This window comes from Colletes latitarsis, chromosome 2, assembly GCF_051014445.1.
Source record: "Colletes latitarsis isolate SP2378_abdomen chromosome 2, iyColLati1, whole genome shotgun sequence".
Lineage (NCBI taxonomy): Eukaryota > Metazoa > Arthropoda > Insecta > Hymenoptera > Colletidae > Colletes > Colletes latitarsis.
This window is the reverse complement of record NC_135135.1, coordinates 7,722,591-7,738,676: the sequence shown is the minus strand read 5'-3', so window position 1 is coordinate 7,738,676 and position 16,086 is coordinate 7,722,591. Positions and strand designations below refer to the sequence as shown.

General features: G+C 32.9%; 2 protein-coding genes and 1 non-coding gene across 3 annotated transcripts; 1 reads left to right on the top strand and 2 right to left on the bottom strand.

Moving 5' to 3' along the window:
- Positions 1-3,795: 3,795 nt before the first annotated feature.
- On the bottom strand, positions 3,796-3,867 carry Trnad-guc (transfer RNA aspartic acid (anticodon GUC)). Its single transcript has one exon. It is a non-coding gene; the product is annotated as a tRNA-Asp (tRNA).
- A 2,135-nt stretch (positions 3,868-6,002) lies between these two features.
- Positions 6,003-8,128, bottom strand: Bonsai (28S ribosomal protein S15, mitochondrial). The gene is made up of 4 exons (XM_076782472.1): positions 7,755-8,128; positions 6,881-7,014; positions 6,436-6,631; positions 6,003-6,305 (listed from the first exon to the last, which is right to left on the bottom strand). The coding sequence occupies exons 1-4, from the start codon at positions 7,985-7,987 to the stop codon at positions 6,062-6,064; spliced, it is 807 nt and encodes a 268-aa protein (XP_076638587.1). The 5' UTR covers positions 7,988-8,128; the 3' UTR covers positions 6,003-6,061.
- Positions 8,129-8,264: 136 nt separating this feature from the next.
- Eaf6 (chromatin modification-related protein EAF6/MEAF6) lies at positions 8,265-15,558 on the top strand. The gene is made up of 4 exons (XM_076782483.1): positions 8,265-8,556; positions 9,577-9,780; positions 11,287-11,323; positions 13,480-15,558. The coding sequence occupies exons 1-4, from the start codon at positions 8,485-8,487 to the stop codon at positions 13,812-13,814; spliced, it is 648 nt and encodes a 215-aa protein (XP_076638598.1). The 5' UTR covers positions 8,265-8,484; the 3' UTR covers positions 13,815-15,558.
- Positions 15,559-16,086: the final 528 nt, after the last annotated feature.

Sequence of the window (16,086 nt, the reverse complement as noted above, 5' to 3'; positions counted from 1 at the left end):
TAAAGGTTTAATATTGTTTTTGGTATATCTATTGAGTGATTTGTTAATTTAATTGATCGCATATTATCTTGCGTATATTGTACATACGTACTTGCGTTTTTCTCCAAATCGTGTGTGTTTGATTTGAGGGTTTGATTGTAGAGGTGCTAGCTTACGACTAGAAAAATCTGACTACGATTAAAATATCTACATAGAGACGCGATCAGATTTATGGTTTATGGTATGAATTTCATGCATTAGTGTATTTAACTTAATTCGTTATCAAAACTATGTCAATTAAGTATTTTATTAAATAATTAAGAGAGCTAGAATGCACATTAAGAATACTTTACAGTCAATATTAATTTTTGATACCAAGAAAAGAAATGGTAGTGTTATATTTAAATTTAACGTGTTCAACCTACTGGCGCCGTCGAACGAGAGAATGCCGTAAGGCGGTACTGCCCAGATATGCCAGATTGAGCACCGGATGCACTACTCACACTATGCCAGATAACGCATACGTGAGCTCGTAGAGTTTCGGAAAGTCGACAAAGGCAAACTGACACATGCTCCCTTTCTCGATTTTCCGCAGCTACCCGAAGTAATTTTGAACCGCCTCGTGGGAGTCGAGAGAGCCGCCGAAGTTTGTCGTCGAATAGTACGTTCCCTTCAACGCTAGATGGCACTTATTTTCGACATCGAACCCTCTGGTGCTAAAACGCCCAAGTTTGTCGTGAAATAGTTCGTATCGTCCACGCTAGATGGATTTCTCGATAAGCTTGAGCTTTTTAGCACCAGAGGGTTTGAGGTCGAAGATAAGTGCCATCTAGTGTTGAAGATAACGAACTATTTCATGACAAACTTGGGCGTTTTAGCACCAGAGGGTTTGAGGTCGAAAAATAAGCGCCATCTAGCGTTGAAAATAACGAATTATTCCACGACAAACTTCGGCGGCTCTCTCGACTCCCATGGGGCGGTTCGAAATTACTTTTGGTAGCTACGGAGAATCGAGAAAGAAAGCCTGTGACAGTTCGCCTTTGTCGACATTCCTAAACTCTACGTGCTCACGTACGGTTTATCTGGCATAGTGTGAGCACCGGGTGCACTACTCACACATACCAGATCACGCGTACGTGAGCTCGTAGAGTTTCGGAAAGTCGACAAAGGCAAACTGACACATGCTCTCTTTCTCGATTCTCCGAAGCTACCCGAAGTAATTTCGGACTGCTTAATATTACGTAACATTACATAATTTTTGCCGAACAATTCCGGCCGAAGAAATTTTAAAGAGCTATTACGTAATGTTACGTAATATTACGTAATATTACGTAATAGCTCTTTAAATTTTTTGCTGAAAAATTCAGGCCGGAATTTTAGCCGCTGCCTGAAACTTCTTGGAAATTTCAGGGATTCCGAGAAGTTTCAGGGACGCCGGTAAGTTTCAGGGATCCGAGAATTTTCAGGAATTCTTAGAAATGACGTCATTTTCAGGAATTCGCAGAAATTCCTGGCGGCGGGAAATTTAGAGAGGGAAAGAGGGGTCAAAAATCATGAGAATACATACAATTCTTTGCAATTATATCATTTATTTCCATAAATTTACATTATACAACACTTTAATACATATAAACATATTATATTATATTACATCATGTCACAAGTTGTCAGCAACGGTCAGCAGTGGTCAGCGATGGTCAGCTGACATCGGGAGATGTTGGCAGAGGCCAGCTTAGGTCGGGAGATGCTGGCAGAGGTCAGCAGAGGCTGGCAGTAGCCAGTAGTAATCGTTGTACGTTGCCAGAAATATAAGCGGTGGTCAGCAGTGGCCAGCAGCGGTCAGCAGAGGCCAACGGTGGCCAGCAGAGGCATGAAGAGGCAAGTAGAGTCCAGCAGGGGCAGGCAGTAGCAAGTTGTAATCGTTATACGTTGTCAGAAATTACAGGAGTGGTCAGCAGTGGTCAGCAGTGATCAGCAGAGGCCAGTGGAGACCTGTTGACGGGAGGTCGGACATTAGTTGTTCAAGAGCGAGAAGGCAAATGTGAGCCTTTCTCTCTCGACTCTCACGAGGCGGTCCGAAATTACTTCGGGCAACTTCGGAGAATCGAGAAAGAGGGCATGCGTCATTTTGCCTTTGTCGGATTTCCGAAACTCCACGAGCTCACGTACGCGTGATCTGACATGTGTGAGAGAGCACCTTCGGTGCCTTTCTGGCATCTCTGCTCTGGTACTGCAGTTTATTGCGTAGTCAGTCGTAACACAGCCTTCGACAGTCAGTCGTATTGTAATGTTATTGTAATATCATTGTAATACCTATTTATGATACATTTATAATTAATCCCTTATATTATTTGTAACAGTAGTGTGTGTAGCTTTGTTAATTCCGATTGAAGTAGTGAGAAATAATAGGAAACCTGCATCAGGGTTTATTATAATGGTGCTTGGGTCATTGTTTCCTTGTTGCCGAAGAAGCAACAAGTAGTAAGTTTGTCTTTCCCTAAAATAGAATTTTATTATAATTCATATAGTTAACTAAGCAGCTATCAGTCAAATATATTGATATAAAATTCTATTTTATTAAACAAAAAATAGAGAAGGTTATAATAATTCCAAAATATATTAAGTTTGAAAACCACCTGACTAATATATCCACAAAACCTTTGGCAAAAGATAAATCTTTTATTTTTAGAAATATGTTGCATACTATTTGGGTAACTGGTAAATTATATGTATGTTAGGACAAATATTGAACCGATTATGACATTTACTGATAAAAGGAGGCACAAGAGGGATACTGTTATGATGATAGAAAGAAAAGGTTAAATAAGGTTAAAAGAAGGTTAAAATATGTAAATTTGCAAGTAATATTGCTAAAAGTGATACAAATGTAAATTTTCCCCATGAGGAGTCAAACCTTGGTTTCCCATGTGATAGGTGAAGGTACTTTTTTGTAATGAACGTTTATTGGGTCGGAGAATCATTATAAATATATATACAAGAGAGTACAACAAACTTAAATGTACAAACGACTATTTTATATCAAAAAATACAATTTAGACTAATGACTCAACATAGAGCACACATAATCTTAACATTAGAAAAATGTCTATTAATGCTACTTATAAGATAGGTTTAAGGATAATTATTTATACCAGGGGCAAGATTTAATTTTTTGTATAGAAAAATGACACTGAAAAAAACTAGACAAAGCATAATTAAATGAAGTTACATGTAAAGGGGGACAAATATGTTATTGTAGTTTACTACATGTTTAGAAATAATTAGATATAGAACAGATTATGTTAAAGATTGATGAGACATGAGCATAGTATGAGAGAAAAAAAAAAGATTATTAAAACACAAAAATAATTTCTCCCCGCGGCGGGAAATCAAACCCCAGTCTCCCGCGTGAGAGGCAGGGATACTGACCACTTTTTTTTTTTTTTTGAAAACATACGTTTATTGTGCCAGAACAATTATAAATATATATACAATGGTACAATAAACCTAAACGTACAAATGGTTACATTAAAACAATATATACTTAGACTAATGGCTCAGCGCAGAGCACGCGTAGTCTTAACACTAGACTATAATTACTGCACTTAATGCTACAGTGAGTGTAATATAAAGAGGAATTTCTTATAGTTAGCTGGATTGGGATTATGTATAGAAAACGGCACGAGGGAAAAACTATACTTATGTGGTGATTGAAAGGAGGATAGGGTAGGGAATGGGGAGGATGTTAGTTATATGTTAATATAATAAAATAGAACTTTAAACTAAGTATAAACAATAAAATTCAAAAATAATACTCTCCCCGGCGGGGAATCGAACCCCGGTCTCCCGCGTGACAGGCGGGGATACTAACCACTATACTACCGAGGAGGCCGCGCTTGTTATAAATAAATAAATGGGACAGTAGATACTGTCTGTGTTAGTATAGTTATATAGTTTGATTGTAACTGTGGAGTAGTTAAGGTCGGTTTAGAGCTACTTAAATTTAAAACAGTTGTGTTTGTATGTGTAATACAGTGTATCTTAGGTGTACTCGATTATGATCTATGGTATGTTTAACTGGACTGCAACCACCAATATTTGTCAGTGTTGTGTCTATGTTTGTCGTTCAGGTCTATCGTCGAAAGTCTGTAGTTAAAACGTATGTCGGGGTCGTCGAAGTATGTGTTTACGTCGTATGAGAGTTTCTTGTCGTAAGTTTTTCTATTGATATGGTAGATGATTGGTATGTTAACATTGTTCTGAATATATCCTGCGCTGTCTAAATATAAAAATGATTCCGGTGGGGTGTATCCTGTCAGTCGTGTCTTGTCGTGATATAATGGATTCGGATAAGTTGGACCGTAAATTAGGCTATTGAGTTTGATTCTACGCGCGCTAGACCAGTGGTTTCGGATCAATTTAAGCATAAACAAATCTATTCTAATAATTTTCGCGTTTTCGTATAATTTGTAGTTGCTGATCATTCTAGTGAAGTTAGACTCAGGTGTTCTGTATGCCCCTAGACAAGCTCTGAGGCACTTTCTCTCGAAAAGTCTTAGCTTTTCCATAGTACTCGCGCTGACGTTAAACCAAATAGGGCAACCATAGGTCAATATGGGCCGGATTAAGGATTTATAGCAAAGGACCTTGACGGATGTGTCAAGATCCTTTGAGTAAAAGAGGCGTTTATGAGAGAAGAATGCCTTTTGAGCTTTGTCTATCTGTATTTGTACGTGGTGATTGTAGTTCAGTTTAAAGTCCAAATGTATGCCTAGATAGCGAACGATGTCTTTATGGGGTAACTTGCGGTTGCGATCATTGCTGTCGTGTAGGTGAAATTTTGTGCCATGCTTGCGTACGTCTGCGTTCGCGTTGGAAATGTTTGAAATATATGGTCTAAAGAGAATAGTTTCGCATTCACTAATGTTAATTTTCAATTTCTATGTGTGGAAGTAATTCTGAATTTTACCGAAGGTGTTATGAAGTTCGTTTTGTATTACGGAAGGTTTATTGTGTCGAAAGTAAATCAAAAGGTCGTCCGCGAAAGCTATTGCTGATTTGACGTTGTCGCTGTTTAGGTCATACATTTGCAGCAAGTCGCTTATAAATATATTGAAGAGCAGTGGAGAGTTGACGGTGCCCTATTGAAGTCCGTTGGTGATGTTGAAACGTTTGCTGGAAATAAATTCGCCGTCTGTAACAAAAAAGTTTTTACCGCGTAGCATACACCATACCAGTTTGACGAGATGTTTGGGAAATTCTTTCTTAAGGAGTTCGAAGAATAGACCATCCAGCCAAATTGTGTCGAATGCTTTTTCAAGATCAATGAAAATCGTACCTACGCATTCGTCTGAGTTGCGGGCCCAGCACATATCGGAAGTGAACTTCGATATGGCATGGACGGTGGAGTGTTTGAATTTAAATCCGAATTGGGTCTCTGGGATATGTTTGGTATTGCAAAAGGCGTTGATTGAGTTGTTTATGCACGTGTCGAATAGAGATACTGACCATTATACTATCGAGGATATTTTACGAACAGTGATTTTTTAATATCATTTAAACTACTTACATTGATTTATTCTAAACTAAACTATGTTTATCTAGTTTGTCAATTTAAATAATATTCTTTGACCTGTTGGAAAATCACAAATCACTATGCATACTTTTTAGGTTGCATATAAATATAAATGTAATTGTAGTATATCATATATTGCCATGTGATTCCGATATCAGTCGTAAATTTAAACTGTAAAATTGTAGAATATAATTTCAAGTACTCGGATATATAGTTATTCGAATACTATAAACATTACTACTTCGACGATTCAATACAGCGTGGATTTAATGGAACAGTTTATTAAATATTCCTGTTACGCCTATTTTCGCAGGAATATTTAAATTATTGAAAAATTTGAATATTCAAATATAAAACAATCCGATCTGAAGTCTGAGCCCTATTCTTAACTACTATTAGGTAAAACAAAATATCACGGGAGAAGGCGAGGAAAATGAATAAGGCCGAGTAAACACAGAAATAATATTTATTTAATTTAAATTTAATTAACTGATTATAAATTAAATCTTATAGCTCTTCTACTTTTTTCCGTAAAGCTTCAATTTCTTCTTCTGTTACTGATGGTTCTAAACCGCATTCTTTCTCTTCCTTTAAAATGAACGCCAATTTTTCAGCTTTTTTAAGATAGAAATCTTTTTTTTGTTTGTTTAATTCGTCCCTATATGCATTTAATTTGGTTTGAATAATATTATCGCAATGTTCTTGCGTTAATCTTCTCATTGATTCTTTTCTTGATACTTCGCCAGGTACTCTACGATCGGTTAAGAGACAAATGATACGCATGATAACACATAAATATATATAATGAATTAACAGTTAATTAATATAGCAATTAAGTCATTTTATGTATTTCGTTTATATAAAAATGAAAAATATCATACTCTGGATCAGGTTTATAAACAAGATTCAAACGTTCGAGAACCCATTCAAATCGTCTGTAGTCCCATTTACGTAATAATTTTAGGTGTTTTTTTCTTTTATCAATCAATTCTTTTAAGAATATTTTTGAGGATTTATTTCTCGGATGTTGTTCCATATGTTCCTGAATATGCTGAATTTCACTTGTTATTGCTGCAACTGAGACAATATTTATTAATATAAATTTTTTATAATTTATAATCGAGAAATATTCAACAAATATTAATAACGGTACAAATAAAAAAAAAAAATAGTCGTTCGCAATTATCCTGTAAATTCGATTTATTACTTAAATTATTAAAGTTTATAAAAATTATTATGAGTAACGTAATTGTATGTTTTATAGTTATTGTATAAAATACAATAATACGTCACATAACACACAATATTTTCTAAAAATACTCTTACTCTTGGCTTCCGGAGAACCGCGATCAGACATATGCCGCTTGACAAGTGCAATTGTTTTTTCTCTCTTTAAATTTCTGGTTTCTACGTAACGTTGATGCTTCAAGGTGAACATTTTCTTGACGATATCGCTTGCACTATATTAATTACATACATCATCAATTAGAGGCCATTGTTTTGAAGGTGTGGTTTCGAAGAAAATCGACTTTAAATATTTACTGGATGCAATTATAAGTTATTGCCTTGGTTCAGATTTGTGTTTATAAGTCCTCTTAATATTACGAATTGACGATATTACGAATTGACGATATTACGAACGGGTAACATTTTCAATAATTTATGAACTGTAAAGTTTTAGAAATAAAACTCTTTTTTATAATACTTACATAATTTTTAAAAACAATAACTTTGTATGAAACCTAACTTATGAATATTTGTTTCCTCTAAGAATAGTTTAAATTAGCAATAATCTCATCAGATTTATTGTTTTAAGGCGATTTTAATAGATCTATCTTATATCAATTTTTTTAACAGTGAATTGAATGAACTATTGGAAGTAGTTTTATTTGATTTTTATTTTCAAATCCACTTAAAAACAGTTGTTTATTAGTTACCCATTGTTGAAATACTTTATCAACATATGTAACAGTGCTAGCAATTAATTCAACAAATGCTTTAAAGTTTTGACAGATAAAAAAATTGACACAATAAATACAGTACAATAAATAGCATTCAAGTTGAAAATGGTCATATAGAGCACTTCTTAAATGTATAAAAATAAGCAGATTTAAATTATCGAAGCACAAAAATGGCTATAACAGGAAACAAGATTGAATAGAATATATATTTACTACTTACTCTACTTATATTTACTTACTCGTCCCATTCTTTTGACTTCTCATAATAAAGTTGTATATCAGTTGGTTTTACCGTTACATTTAATTCTAAATCACCACTGTGTTGAGGTTTTATTTCGGGAATTCTCGGTGGTCGAACCCATTTTATCTTATAATCGGCGACTGTTACAATATTACGAGTCACATAACCTCCTAACATGCAAGTATTATTTATTCGCGCACACATTAATCTATGGAACATTGGAAAATTCATTCTGATGATGAAACGCTTAGAATAGACAATTAAATTAAGTTTAATCGTAAAAATATCAATAAATTTGATAAAAAGTTCTCGAACCACTGTGTTAGACACGAAATAAACAAATCAGGTGGTGAAATATCGATTGTTATTGATAATTTCCGCTATCGATATTTTCGCAACGACTATCGATAGTTCGTGAACATATATCGATATAGACTGCGAGTACTGAAATTTTATATAATTTGACTAAGCTATATACCAATCACAGTCGACGGTAAGGTTCGCGTATTTTTGACTACAACTCCCCTATCTATCACTATTTGCATAGTTCGTGGACCATGTATATGAGAGAAGTTGGCTAGTTTAATAACATCGAATAGGGACAACTTCAGATGAATCAGGAAAGTTTTCGTCGAAAAATGAAGAATAGTATTTGATAAAAAGTGACGTTTTGAAAACAAGAGAATACGGGTTATTGTTAGTGTTATATTCATATATTTAAATAAATAATGTCGACGAAGTCCTCCGTCGATTTGAGAGCGGAACTCGCTGAATTAGTGAAACGAAAAGCAGAAATAGCTGTAAGTTTGTGGCATCTGTCAAATTGTATATTTTCATTTAAATATTTTCGACCTCAGATAAATTACGTCTAAAGTAATCAATTTTATCATTTTTATTATGAATGTTTGCTATTACATTTAAGGATTAATCGTCTCGAAGAAACATGAGAAAGTAACGGTAAACTTTATATGTTTTACATATTTTGAGGTTAAGTTGACCTCTTTGTATTATATTCATTGCACTAATTGTTGCACTTTTATTTCTGTTGTTTTCTCAAATTATGAATTATTGTTAAGGCAGGAATATTTAATTGTTTGCGGAGTAAACAATATTTTTTATTTACTTGTAATATAGTCTTAGTATTATGTTTTGATCATAAGTCCATTACTTTTAATTATTCGTGGCAGTTATAAATACGTATTGGTTGCATTTCCATATTTTTTCTATATGTTAGTTATAATAATTTTGCATAATAATGAAGATTGTGAAAATAATTCATATATATATACAGGGTGTTCGGCTGCCCCTGGGAAAAATTATAATGAGAGATTCTAGAGACCAAAATAGGACGAAAATCAAGAATACCAATTTGTTGATGGAGGCTTCGTTAAAAAGTTATTAACGTTTAAAGTTCCGCTCGTTCTGAATTTTTTTCTTGAAAATGCGTAGGATTTTGTGGGTATATGTATTCACCAAAAATGACCCCCGCAACCGAAAATAATTTTTCCAGAACGATTTGAAATTTTTTTTTTCGTCGAAAAATTTCACACGTTTTCGAATTTTCACAACCAAAAATAATTTTTTCAGAATGATTTGAAATTTTTTAATTTAATTTTTTAATAACTTTTTAACGAAGTCTCAGTCAAGAAATTAATATTCTTGATTTTCGTCTTATTTTGGTCTCTAGAATCTCCTATTAAAATTTTTCCCAGGGGTGACCGAACACCCTGTATATATAATTGATAAACAGAAGTTTGATTGTTTCTATATACAGTTTCAATCAATGATTTTTTTTTAAATAAAATATTGTAATTCTGTAGGACACTCTTGCTAATTTAGAACGTCAGATCTATGCATTTGAAGGTAGTTACTTGGAGGATACGCAATTGTATGGCAACATAATACGTGGGTGGGACAGGTATTTAGCCAGCAACAAAAATACAAATAGTAAAGCAGACAAACGAAATAGAAAGTTTAAAGAAGCTGAAAGGCTTTTTTCAAAATCTTCCATTACCTCCATGGCAGTGAGTAGTTAATATTTTTTCTGTATCAGCTATATAATGCAAGAAGTAAATTTTATGTGCAAAGAATAGAAGTCTTTCCTTGAGCAGACAGACCATTTATACTAAGCTCAATTATACTGCACATTGTCAGTTATTAGCCAATATCTTAGATCACAGACATACGCATATTTTAGCTTTGTATTCCTTAATGAAAGACGCTCGTTCTTTGCACAATACTTTTTCTTCTTTTAATTAACTCACTAACAAAGAGTTAACGTAATTAACAAGAAGGAATAACAAGAAACATTTAACTTAAAGTGTTTTTCGAAATATTGCAAACAATTATTGGCACATGGGTCTGATGAAATTAGCAGTTCTAATACTTTCGTTTTTCGTTGTTAGAACTAAAAATAGTAACGGAGAAAGTGGTATAATGTAATTGTTTAGATTCGTCACGGTCTCACCGATTTTAATAGTTTTTAAATACGTGGAAGAGGCATGTTTCTAGCTTCTGGTGTAAAAAATAATTGTCATTTTCAAGATGTACTTATTAGAAATCTTGAGTTACATGGTATTTGTTCATTAATAGTTCCACTTGACCTACACGCCAAGAACTCTGCGTGAAAGCGAGTGAAAGCGTTGCCTCTCGACGTCTTTCGAACGTTGTAAACGTAAACAATAAAAATAAAATTTTCTTTCGTTTCTTGCTACAAGCGGAATGTCCTGCCTACGACCGAAAACTTTAGCGAGGTAGTGACCCATAGTGACCTTTAACTCTTTGGGGCACGCTGGGATTAAAAGTGTCCCACCTTTCTGATGCACTGTAATGCATGGGACATTTTTAGTCCCACCTCGAAATATTGCAATAGCTGCATGCGCATAGGTTTATATTTCGTCTTATTTACGTAAAGTAGTTGGTAATATCTTCAACAAATGTTATAAATGTATTCACTTGTGTTGGGAATATTCAACATGCCAATACAGGTTCATCAATTGTTGCAAGCAGAAGATTTATGGCGACAATCTTTTTTTATGTTTTTACATTATGTGATACCTTTGTTAATAAAAATATATCAATTTTGTTTAATTTAAAACGCAGTAAAATTTCCATGCAACATGGGTCTATTCTATTATCTAGAATCCTGTGCTGCAAAGAGTTAAGGGCCTTGATTCTATTTAGAACCAGGTTCCTGAACGCACAGACGAACTTATTAAGAAATCAGGGAATCGATAAAAACATTAGTTTAGCCTTGTAAATTTAATATTAACATTTGGCATAACTCGAGAGGTAAAAGTGTGGTCGCGATTTAGCTATGATTACAAGGATTTTCTTCTAACGTTACGTAATTGTCGACTACAGCCCTGAGTCTCACGATATGAAACGAAGGAATCAGTTTCAACTGTCCTTTGCTCTGCTCTTTATATGATTCATCTATCAGGATGTCGACGATTCTCTTTGCGCGTTTATATTTTTTATTTTGTCGGACGACAAAATTTATTTAAATCACAAAGATTATATTTTTGCAGGCCGTCAGCGGACTCGTCGAAAATACCCAGGAAAAAAGTAAGGATCTCAATGGATATTCCTGAGATAATTAATTTTTTACAGTGAAAGAAAGAGTACAACTTATTTTTCATCCTATCCCTCTCTCCAACTTTTGTTTTTATCCTGTCCTTGAGAAGAGTTCTTTTTAGTTATTAAGTTATTCCAAATTGTACTTCTTTTTGTTCTCTAAGTATCGATCAGACTGTCTTCCAGTAGAAAAGAAAAGTAATAATGTAGATTATTAAGAAGTACAGTTAGTTGAACTAATGAAGAAAAGGTTGAAGCATGCTCATTAATTACTTTGAATTTAACAAAGTAATTTTTACTTTTTCTGTATTTAAGTTATAAATAAATTTTTATTTATTCCCTGTCTATTATTATGATCATTCATTTTAGTCTTTACAAAGTAATTAAGCGTAGAACTTTATAAATTAATTCTTGCTATCTGTTTTCATCTATATTTATCTTTTTTTCTGTATCTTGGTTATGAATAAATTTAATATCTATTTAATATCTTAATTTAGTGACTTTTATTCGTTGTGTTACTTTTTCATACGTGGACGTTATCAGTAAATTTATAATTTCCATTCTCGGTATGTATATGTTGAAAGTATAGAAATTGGTAGTATGAAATGTTCGTTTTAAGTTTCGAATAAGTAATTTTCGAGTTATATTTTTACAAAATAAAAATGATTATATCAATTAAAATATGTTAAAGTATTGTAGTTATTGTATCTCTAAAAGTTTATCTTTAATTGTACGTGTTTGTTTCGCCCAAATTTTTCGATTATCATATTTATATAGAATATTAAACATTGCTTTGGATTAATTTATCAATTTCAAGTTTTAGCTATGTAGTTTCTTTTGGTTAATTTTAAATCTTGTTTTACAGCATATATTTTCAACAATATTGTTACATTATCTTCATTACCTAAAATTTGAAATGCTTTTTTTCTTCTTTCACCTTTAGGTTTCCAATTTAAAATTCTTATTCGATAATTTATACAGCATTGGTAATATATTAGATAGTTGGTATTGTATCCAACCTTTTCTAACAAGGTACTATCTAATAATAACAATTTTTATATTCTTTAAGATGTACGTAATGTGTTTCTATCTGTATGCCGACCGTAATTCTTTAGCACCATTTTGAAAGTTCCATTCTCCAGATTTTAATTATTAAAATTCACCATTTGACCAAAATTCAATAGTCTGATTTATCGATTTAAGAGGTAAGACCACTGTAAAAACCTGAAATAAAGCGTTTTTTTGCGATTTTTTTTTGATGGGTGGAAAAGTAAGAGGATAATGATATTCAAGAATGTTATTAACCATGTCGTTAAGTGTTAAAAAAAAATATTTATTAAAAAATAGTGCAAAATGACGACGCTGGAGCCATTCTCGCGAGGCGTTTTGAATTTGTGGCGCTCCGCGGCACGCAAATTTGTATCTGGAAAAAAACAAAAAATTTTCTCTTAATCTACATGAGTATAGCTAGAGAAATACGTAGGGGATTTTTGAAACATTAATTTTCGTGTGATTGGCAAGCATTTGAAGTAGAAAGTTCAATTTTGTACAAAAAATGGGGCAATCATTTGTCAATAAATAATGTTAAAATTAACTTATCGAAGATCCCCTACGTATTGCTCTAGCTATACTCATATAGATTGAAAATTTTTGGATTTTTCCAGATACAAATTTGCACCAGTTACACTGCGTGCCGCAGAGCGCCTCAAATTCAAAACACGCCTCGCGAGAATGGCTCCAGCGTCGTCATTTTGCACTATTTTTGAATAAATATTTTTCTTTTAACACTTGACGACATGGTTAATAACATTCTTGAATATGATTATCCTTTTACTTTTCCATCCATCAAAAAAAAAAAAAAATCACAAAAGAACGCTTTATTTCAGGTTTTTACAGTGGTCTTATCCCTTAACAATTTCTTGTTGAATATTTAGCTATTGATATTTAATTACATAATCGCCATAGCATCACTTAATCGGGATCACGAGTAATTTTTTTACTAATTCTAATTGCTACTGACCGATTCGGTCAATAGATTCGAGTATAATCGGGTGAACCGAACAACTGTCGATTTTTCAATCGGTAAAATATTACTTCAGTCGTTCCAATGGGATTCGCGGTGTTCCCATTTTAAAACCTGATTCCAGTTGACCGGTACAGCGAATCGGAGTCACAGATTGGCAACAGCGGTAGCGAGGACAATTGCAGCCTCGTGAATTCACACGGAACGAGCGGCAATAGTACTACTAGCAACGGTAATAAGGAATCATCTGGAAAAAACCACTCTGTTACTGGCCAATATAATCAAAACGGATCCCTGTCCTCTTCCGTTGAGATATCCGGACAGTTTGCGAATGGGCACGCGAGCAATGGAAGTCTCGAACACGTGTCCTTAAAAGAAAACACCGGGAAAGAACCTTCGAAAAATAAATCTGGAAACAGTGCAAAAAAGAATAGTAACAAAAGGTCTAGGAACAGGTAGAACACTTTTAAACTGTTATCCATTTATAAATTGTTCACGTTTCGAGGACGAACGAACGAACATTTCTTTCTCCGTATCACTACTTCGTCCTGCTCATTCGATTTTATCGATGTACGAAATCTCATTCTATTTTATAACAAATGCGTCACGAGCATTACATTTTTATAGAAGAACGAACGTTGAAAGCATTTTTAATAGCCGTACGAGTTTTAGGAATAGTTAGAAGGTAAAAAGCTGGATTAATTGAAACGTTGGTCTCAAAGAACGGATCGTTTAGCGATAAAATAGAATCTTTCGATGATTTGTTTAGTACCATGTAATAAAATCTTTGTCTTTAAAGAAAGAAATGCGATACATTATGGGGCAACGAATGCTGCAATGTACGATTAATTTGAATCAAAAATCGAATCAAGTATTAAAATATTAATAATATTTTGCGTCGTTCAGTCAATCGAGCAGTATTTTGTTAGGTTTAAAACTAGGAATTATAGTATTAGAAACGTCGTTTCTTTCAGTTTTTATGCATTGTACTTTTTATGTTTTTGTAATAAATATAAAATCTGTTTTTAAGAAATAGAATTAGTCACATTTTGTGATCATTCTCTGTGAGTTTAATATAAGAGACACTAATTGTAACATTCTCAGTTTCTATTTTATTATCTTTAGCCATTTTTTTTATTTTCCAATTTTTGTATAATATACATATAAATATAACATTAATATTCTAGTTGCAGTCAAAATGGGACTAATATTTTATTAAAGAAGGAAGTAAAGCTAGATGGAATCTCAGCTTTCCTTTAGATCGATGGTATATTAATTTAAAAGGTTTGACTAATTAATTATATTAATTTTAGAGCATAGATTGAATGTATCTATTTTTTATTTTTTACGTAAGTTATCGAGCTAAGAACAATACTCATAATCATTTTCTATTTTATTATAACATAAACTTTTATCTTGTCATTATAACTGTTTTTTAATCTATAACATTCGCACTGTAAAATTTGAAATTTACAAAAAATATAAAGAAAAAAAAAAACTGAAAAAATATTTTTTGTAACCGCCACGTATACGTATTGTTAATAAAGAATTCGGAAGAATTCGAAGAATTGTTAACTTTCTTCGCAGTGTTTCTTCGCAAATTTTTATCACGTTTTCTAATGTATTATGCACACGCGTTCGTAAGAACGAAAATTTATTTGTCACGCGATATGAAAAAAACGTTCGCATAAATATTATCCGTGAACGCATCCATTGAACTATGATCGATAAACATCGAACTGTTCCCATCTAGAAATCATTTCATACACTGCTACTAATTTATACTAAATGGAAACTAATACAAATTAATGTTGACTTTATACAGGGTGAGGCACTTAAAACCGGCCACCTGAATAACTTGGCTGCTATTAGTGATAGGAAAAAATGCATCAGGCCAAAATTATTTGGTATCGAGGGGCTGATCGTCCGATGTTACTAGTTTTTTAATAAGTGGAGGCATCAAGGAGATATGAAGGTCATCTCTGTTTTTTTTTTAAATGGAACGGTATGTTTTTTTACTTAAATTCTGATAGAGTACATGTAGCCCCCCTACAACACGGCATCTTATAACAGGGTTTCGCTTTAACACGATAAGAAAATTGCAAAAACCTTTATACAACACTGTACTTCTACAGCACTGGATAATATGATTTTTGCTTAATATATTTAAAAACTAAATTACCTTAAAATAATGACGCGAAGGAATAATCAACTACAGTGGTTTTACATGAAAAAATGTAAATTATAATTTATCAAATTAAGGTTGCGTTAAATTCAAATAATACTTTTTGTTTTCTTTTTGTTTTGTGTTACACATACATTTATATTTTTCATAAAAATTAAGTTGCTTATGTAGAATTAAAAAAAAAAATATTTGTTAACTCGCCTTTTTGTATTGGCTCTGAGTCTCATATAACACGGTTTCACACAACACGGCATTTTCTAAGAACCTATCTACCGTGTTATAGGAGGGTTACCTGTATTTCAAGACGAGTACAATGACCTATTGGTAAAGTCATTCCTGGTCTGGGTTAAGGGGTAACACCACTGTAAAAAACAAAAAATTTTCTCTTAATCTACATAAGTATAGCTAGAGAGATACGTAAGATAATTTTGAAACATTAATTTTGGTGTGATTTGCGAGCATTTGAAGTAAAAAGTTCAATTTTGTACAAAAAATGGGGCAATCATTTATCAATAAATAATGTTAAAATTAACTTATCGAAGATCT

Coding starts and splice junctions, on each gene's coding strand:
- Bonsai (XM_076782472.1), bottom strand. CDS start 7,987: ATGAATTTTCCAATGTTCCATAGATTAATGTGTGCGCGAATAAATAAT. Junction 7,015..7,754: donor AAGTCAAAAGAATGGGACGA/GTAAGTAAATAT, acceptor TAATTAATATAG/TGCAAGCGATATCGTCAAGA. Junction 6,306..6,435: donor GTTTATAAACCTGATCCAGA/GTATGATATTTT, acceptor AACCGATCGTAG/AGTACCTGGCGAAGTATCAA.
- Eaf6 (XM_076782483.1), top strand. CDS start 8,485: ATGTCGACGAAGTCCTCCGTCGATTTGAGAGCGGAACTCGCTGAATTA. Junction 8,557..9,576: donor AACGAAAAGCAGAAATAGCT/GTAAGTTTGTGG, acceptor GTAATTCTGTAG/GACACTCTTGCTAATTTAGA. Junction 9,781..11,286: donor CTTCCATTACCTCCATGGCA/GTGAGTAGTTAA, acceptor ATATTTTTGCAG/GCCGTCAGCGGACTCGTCGA.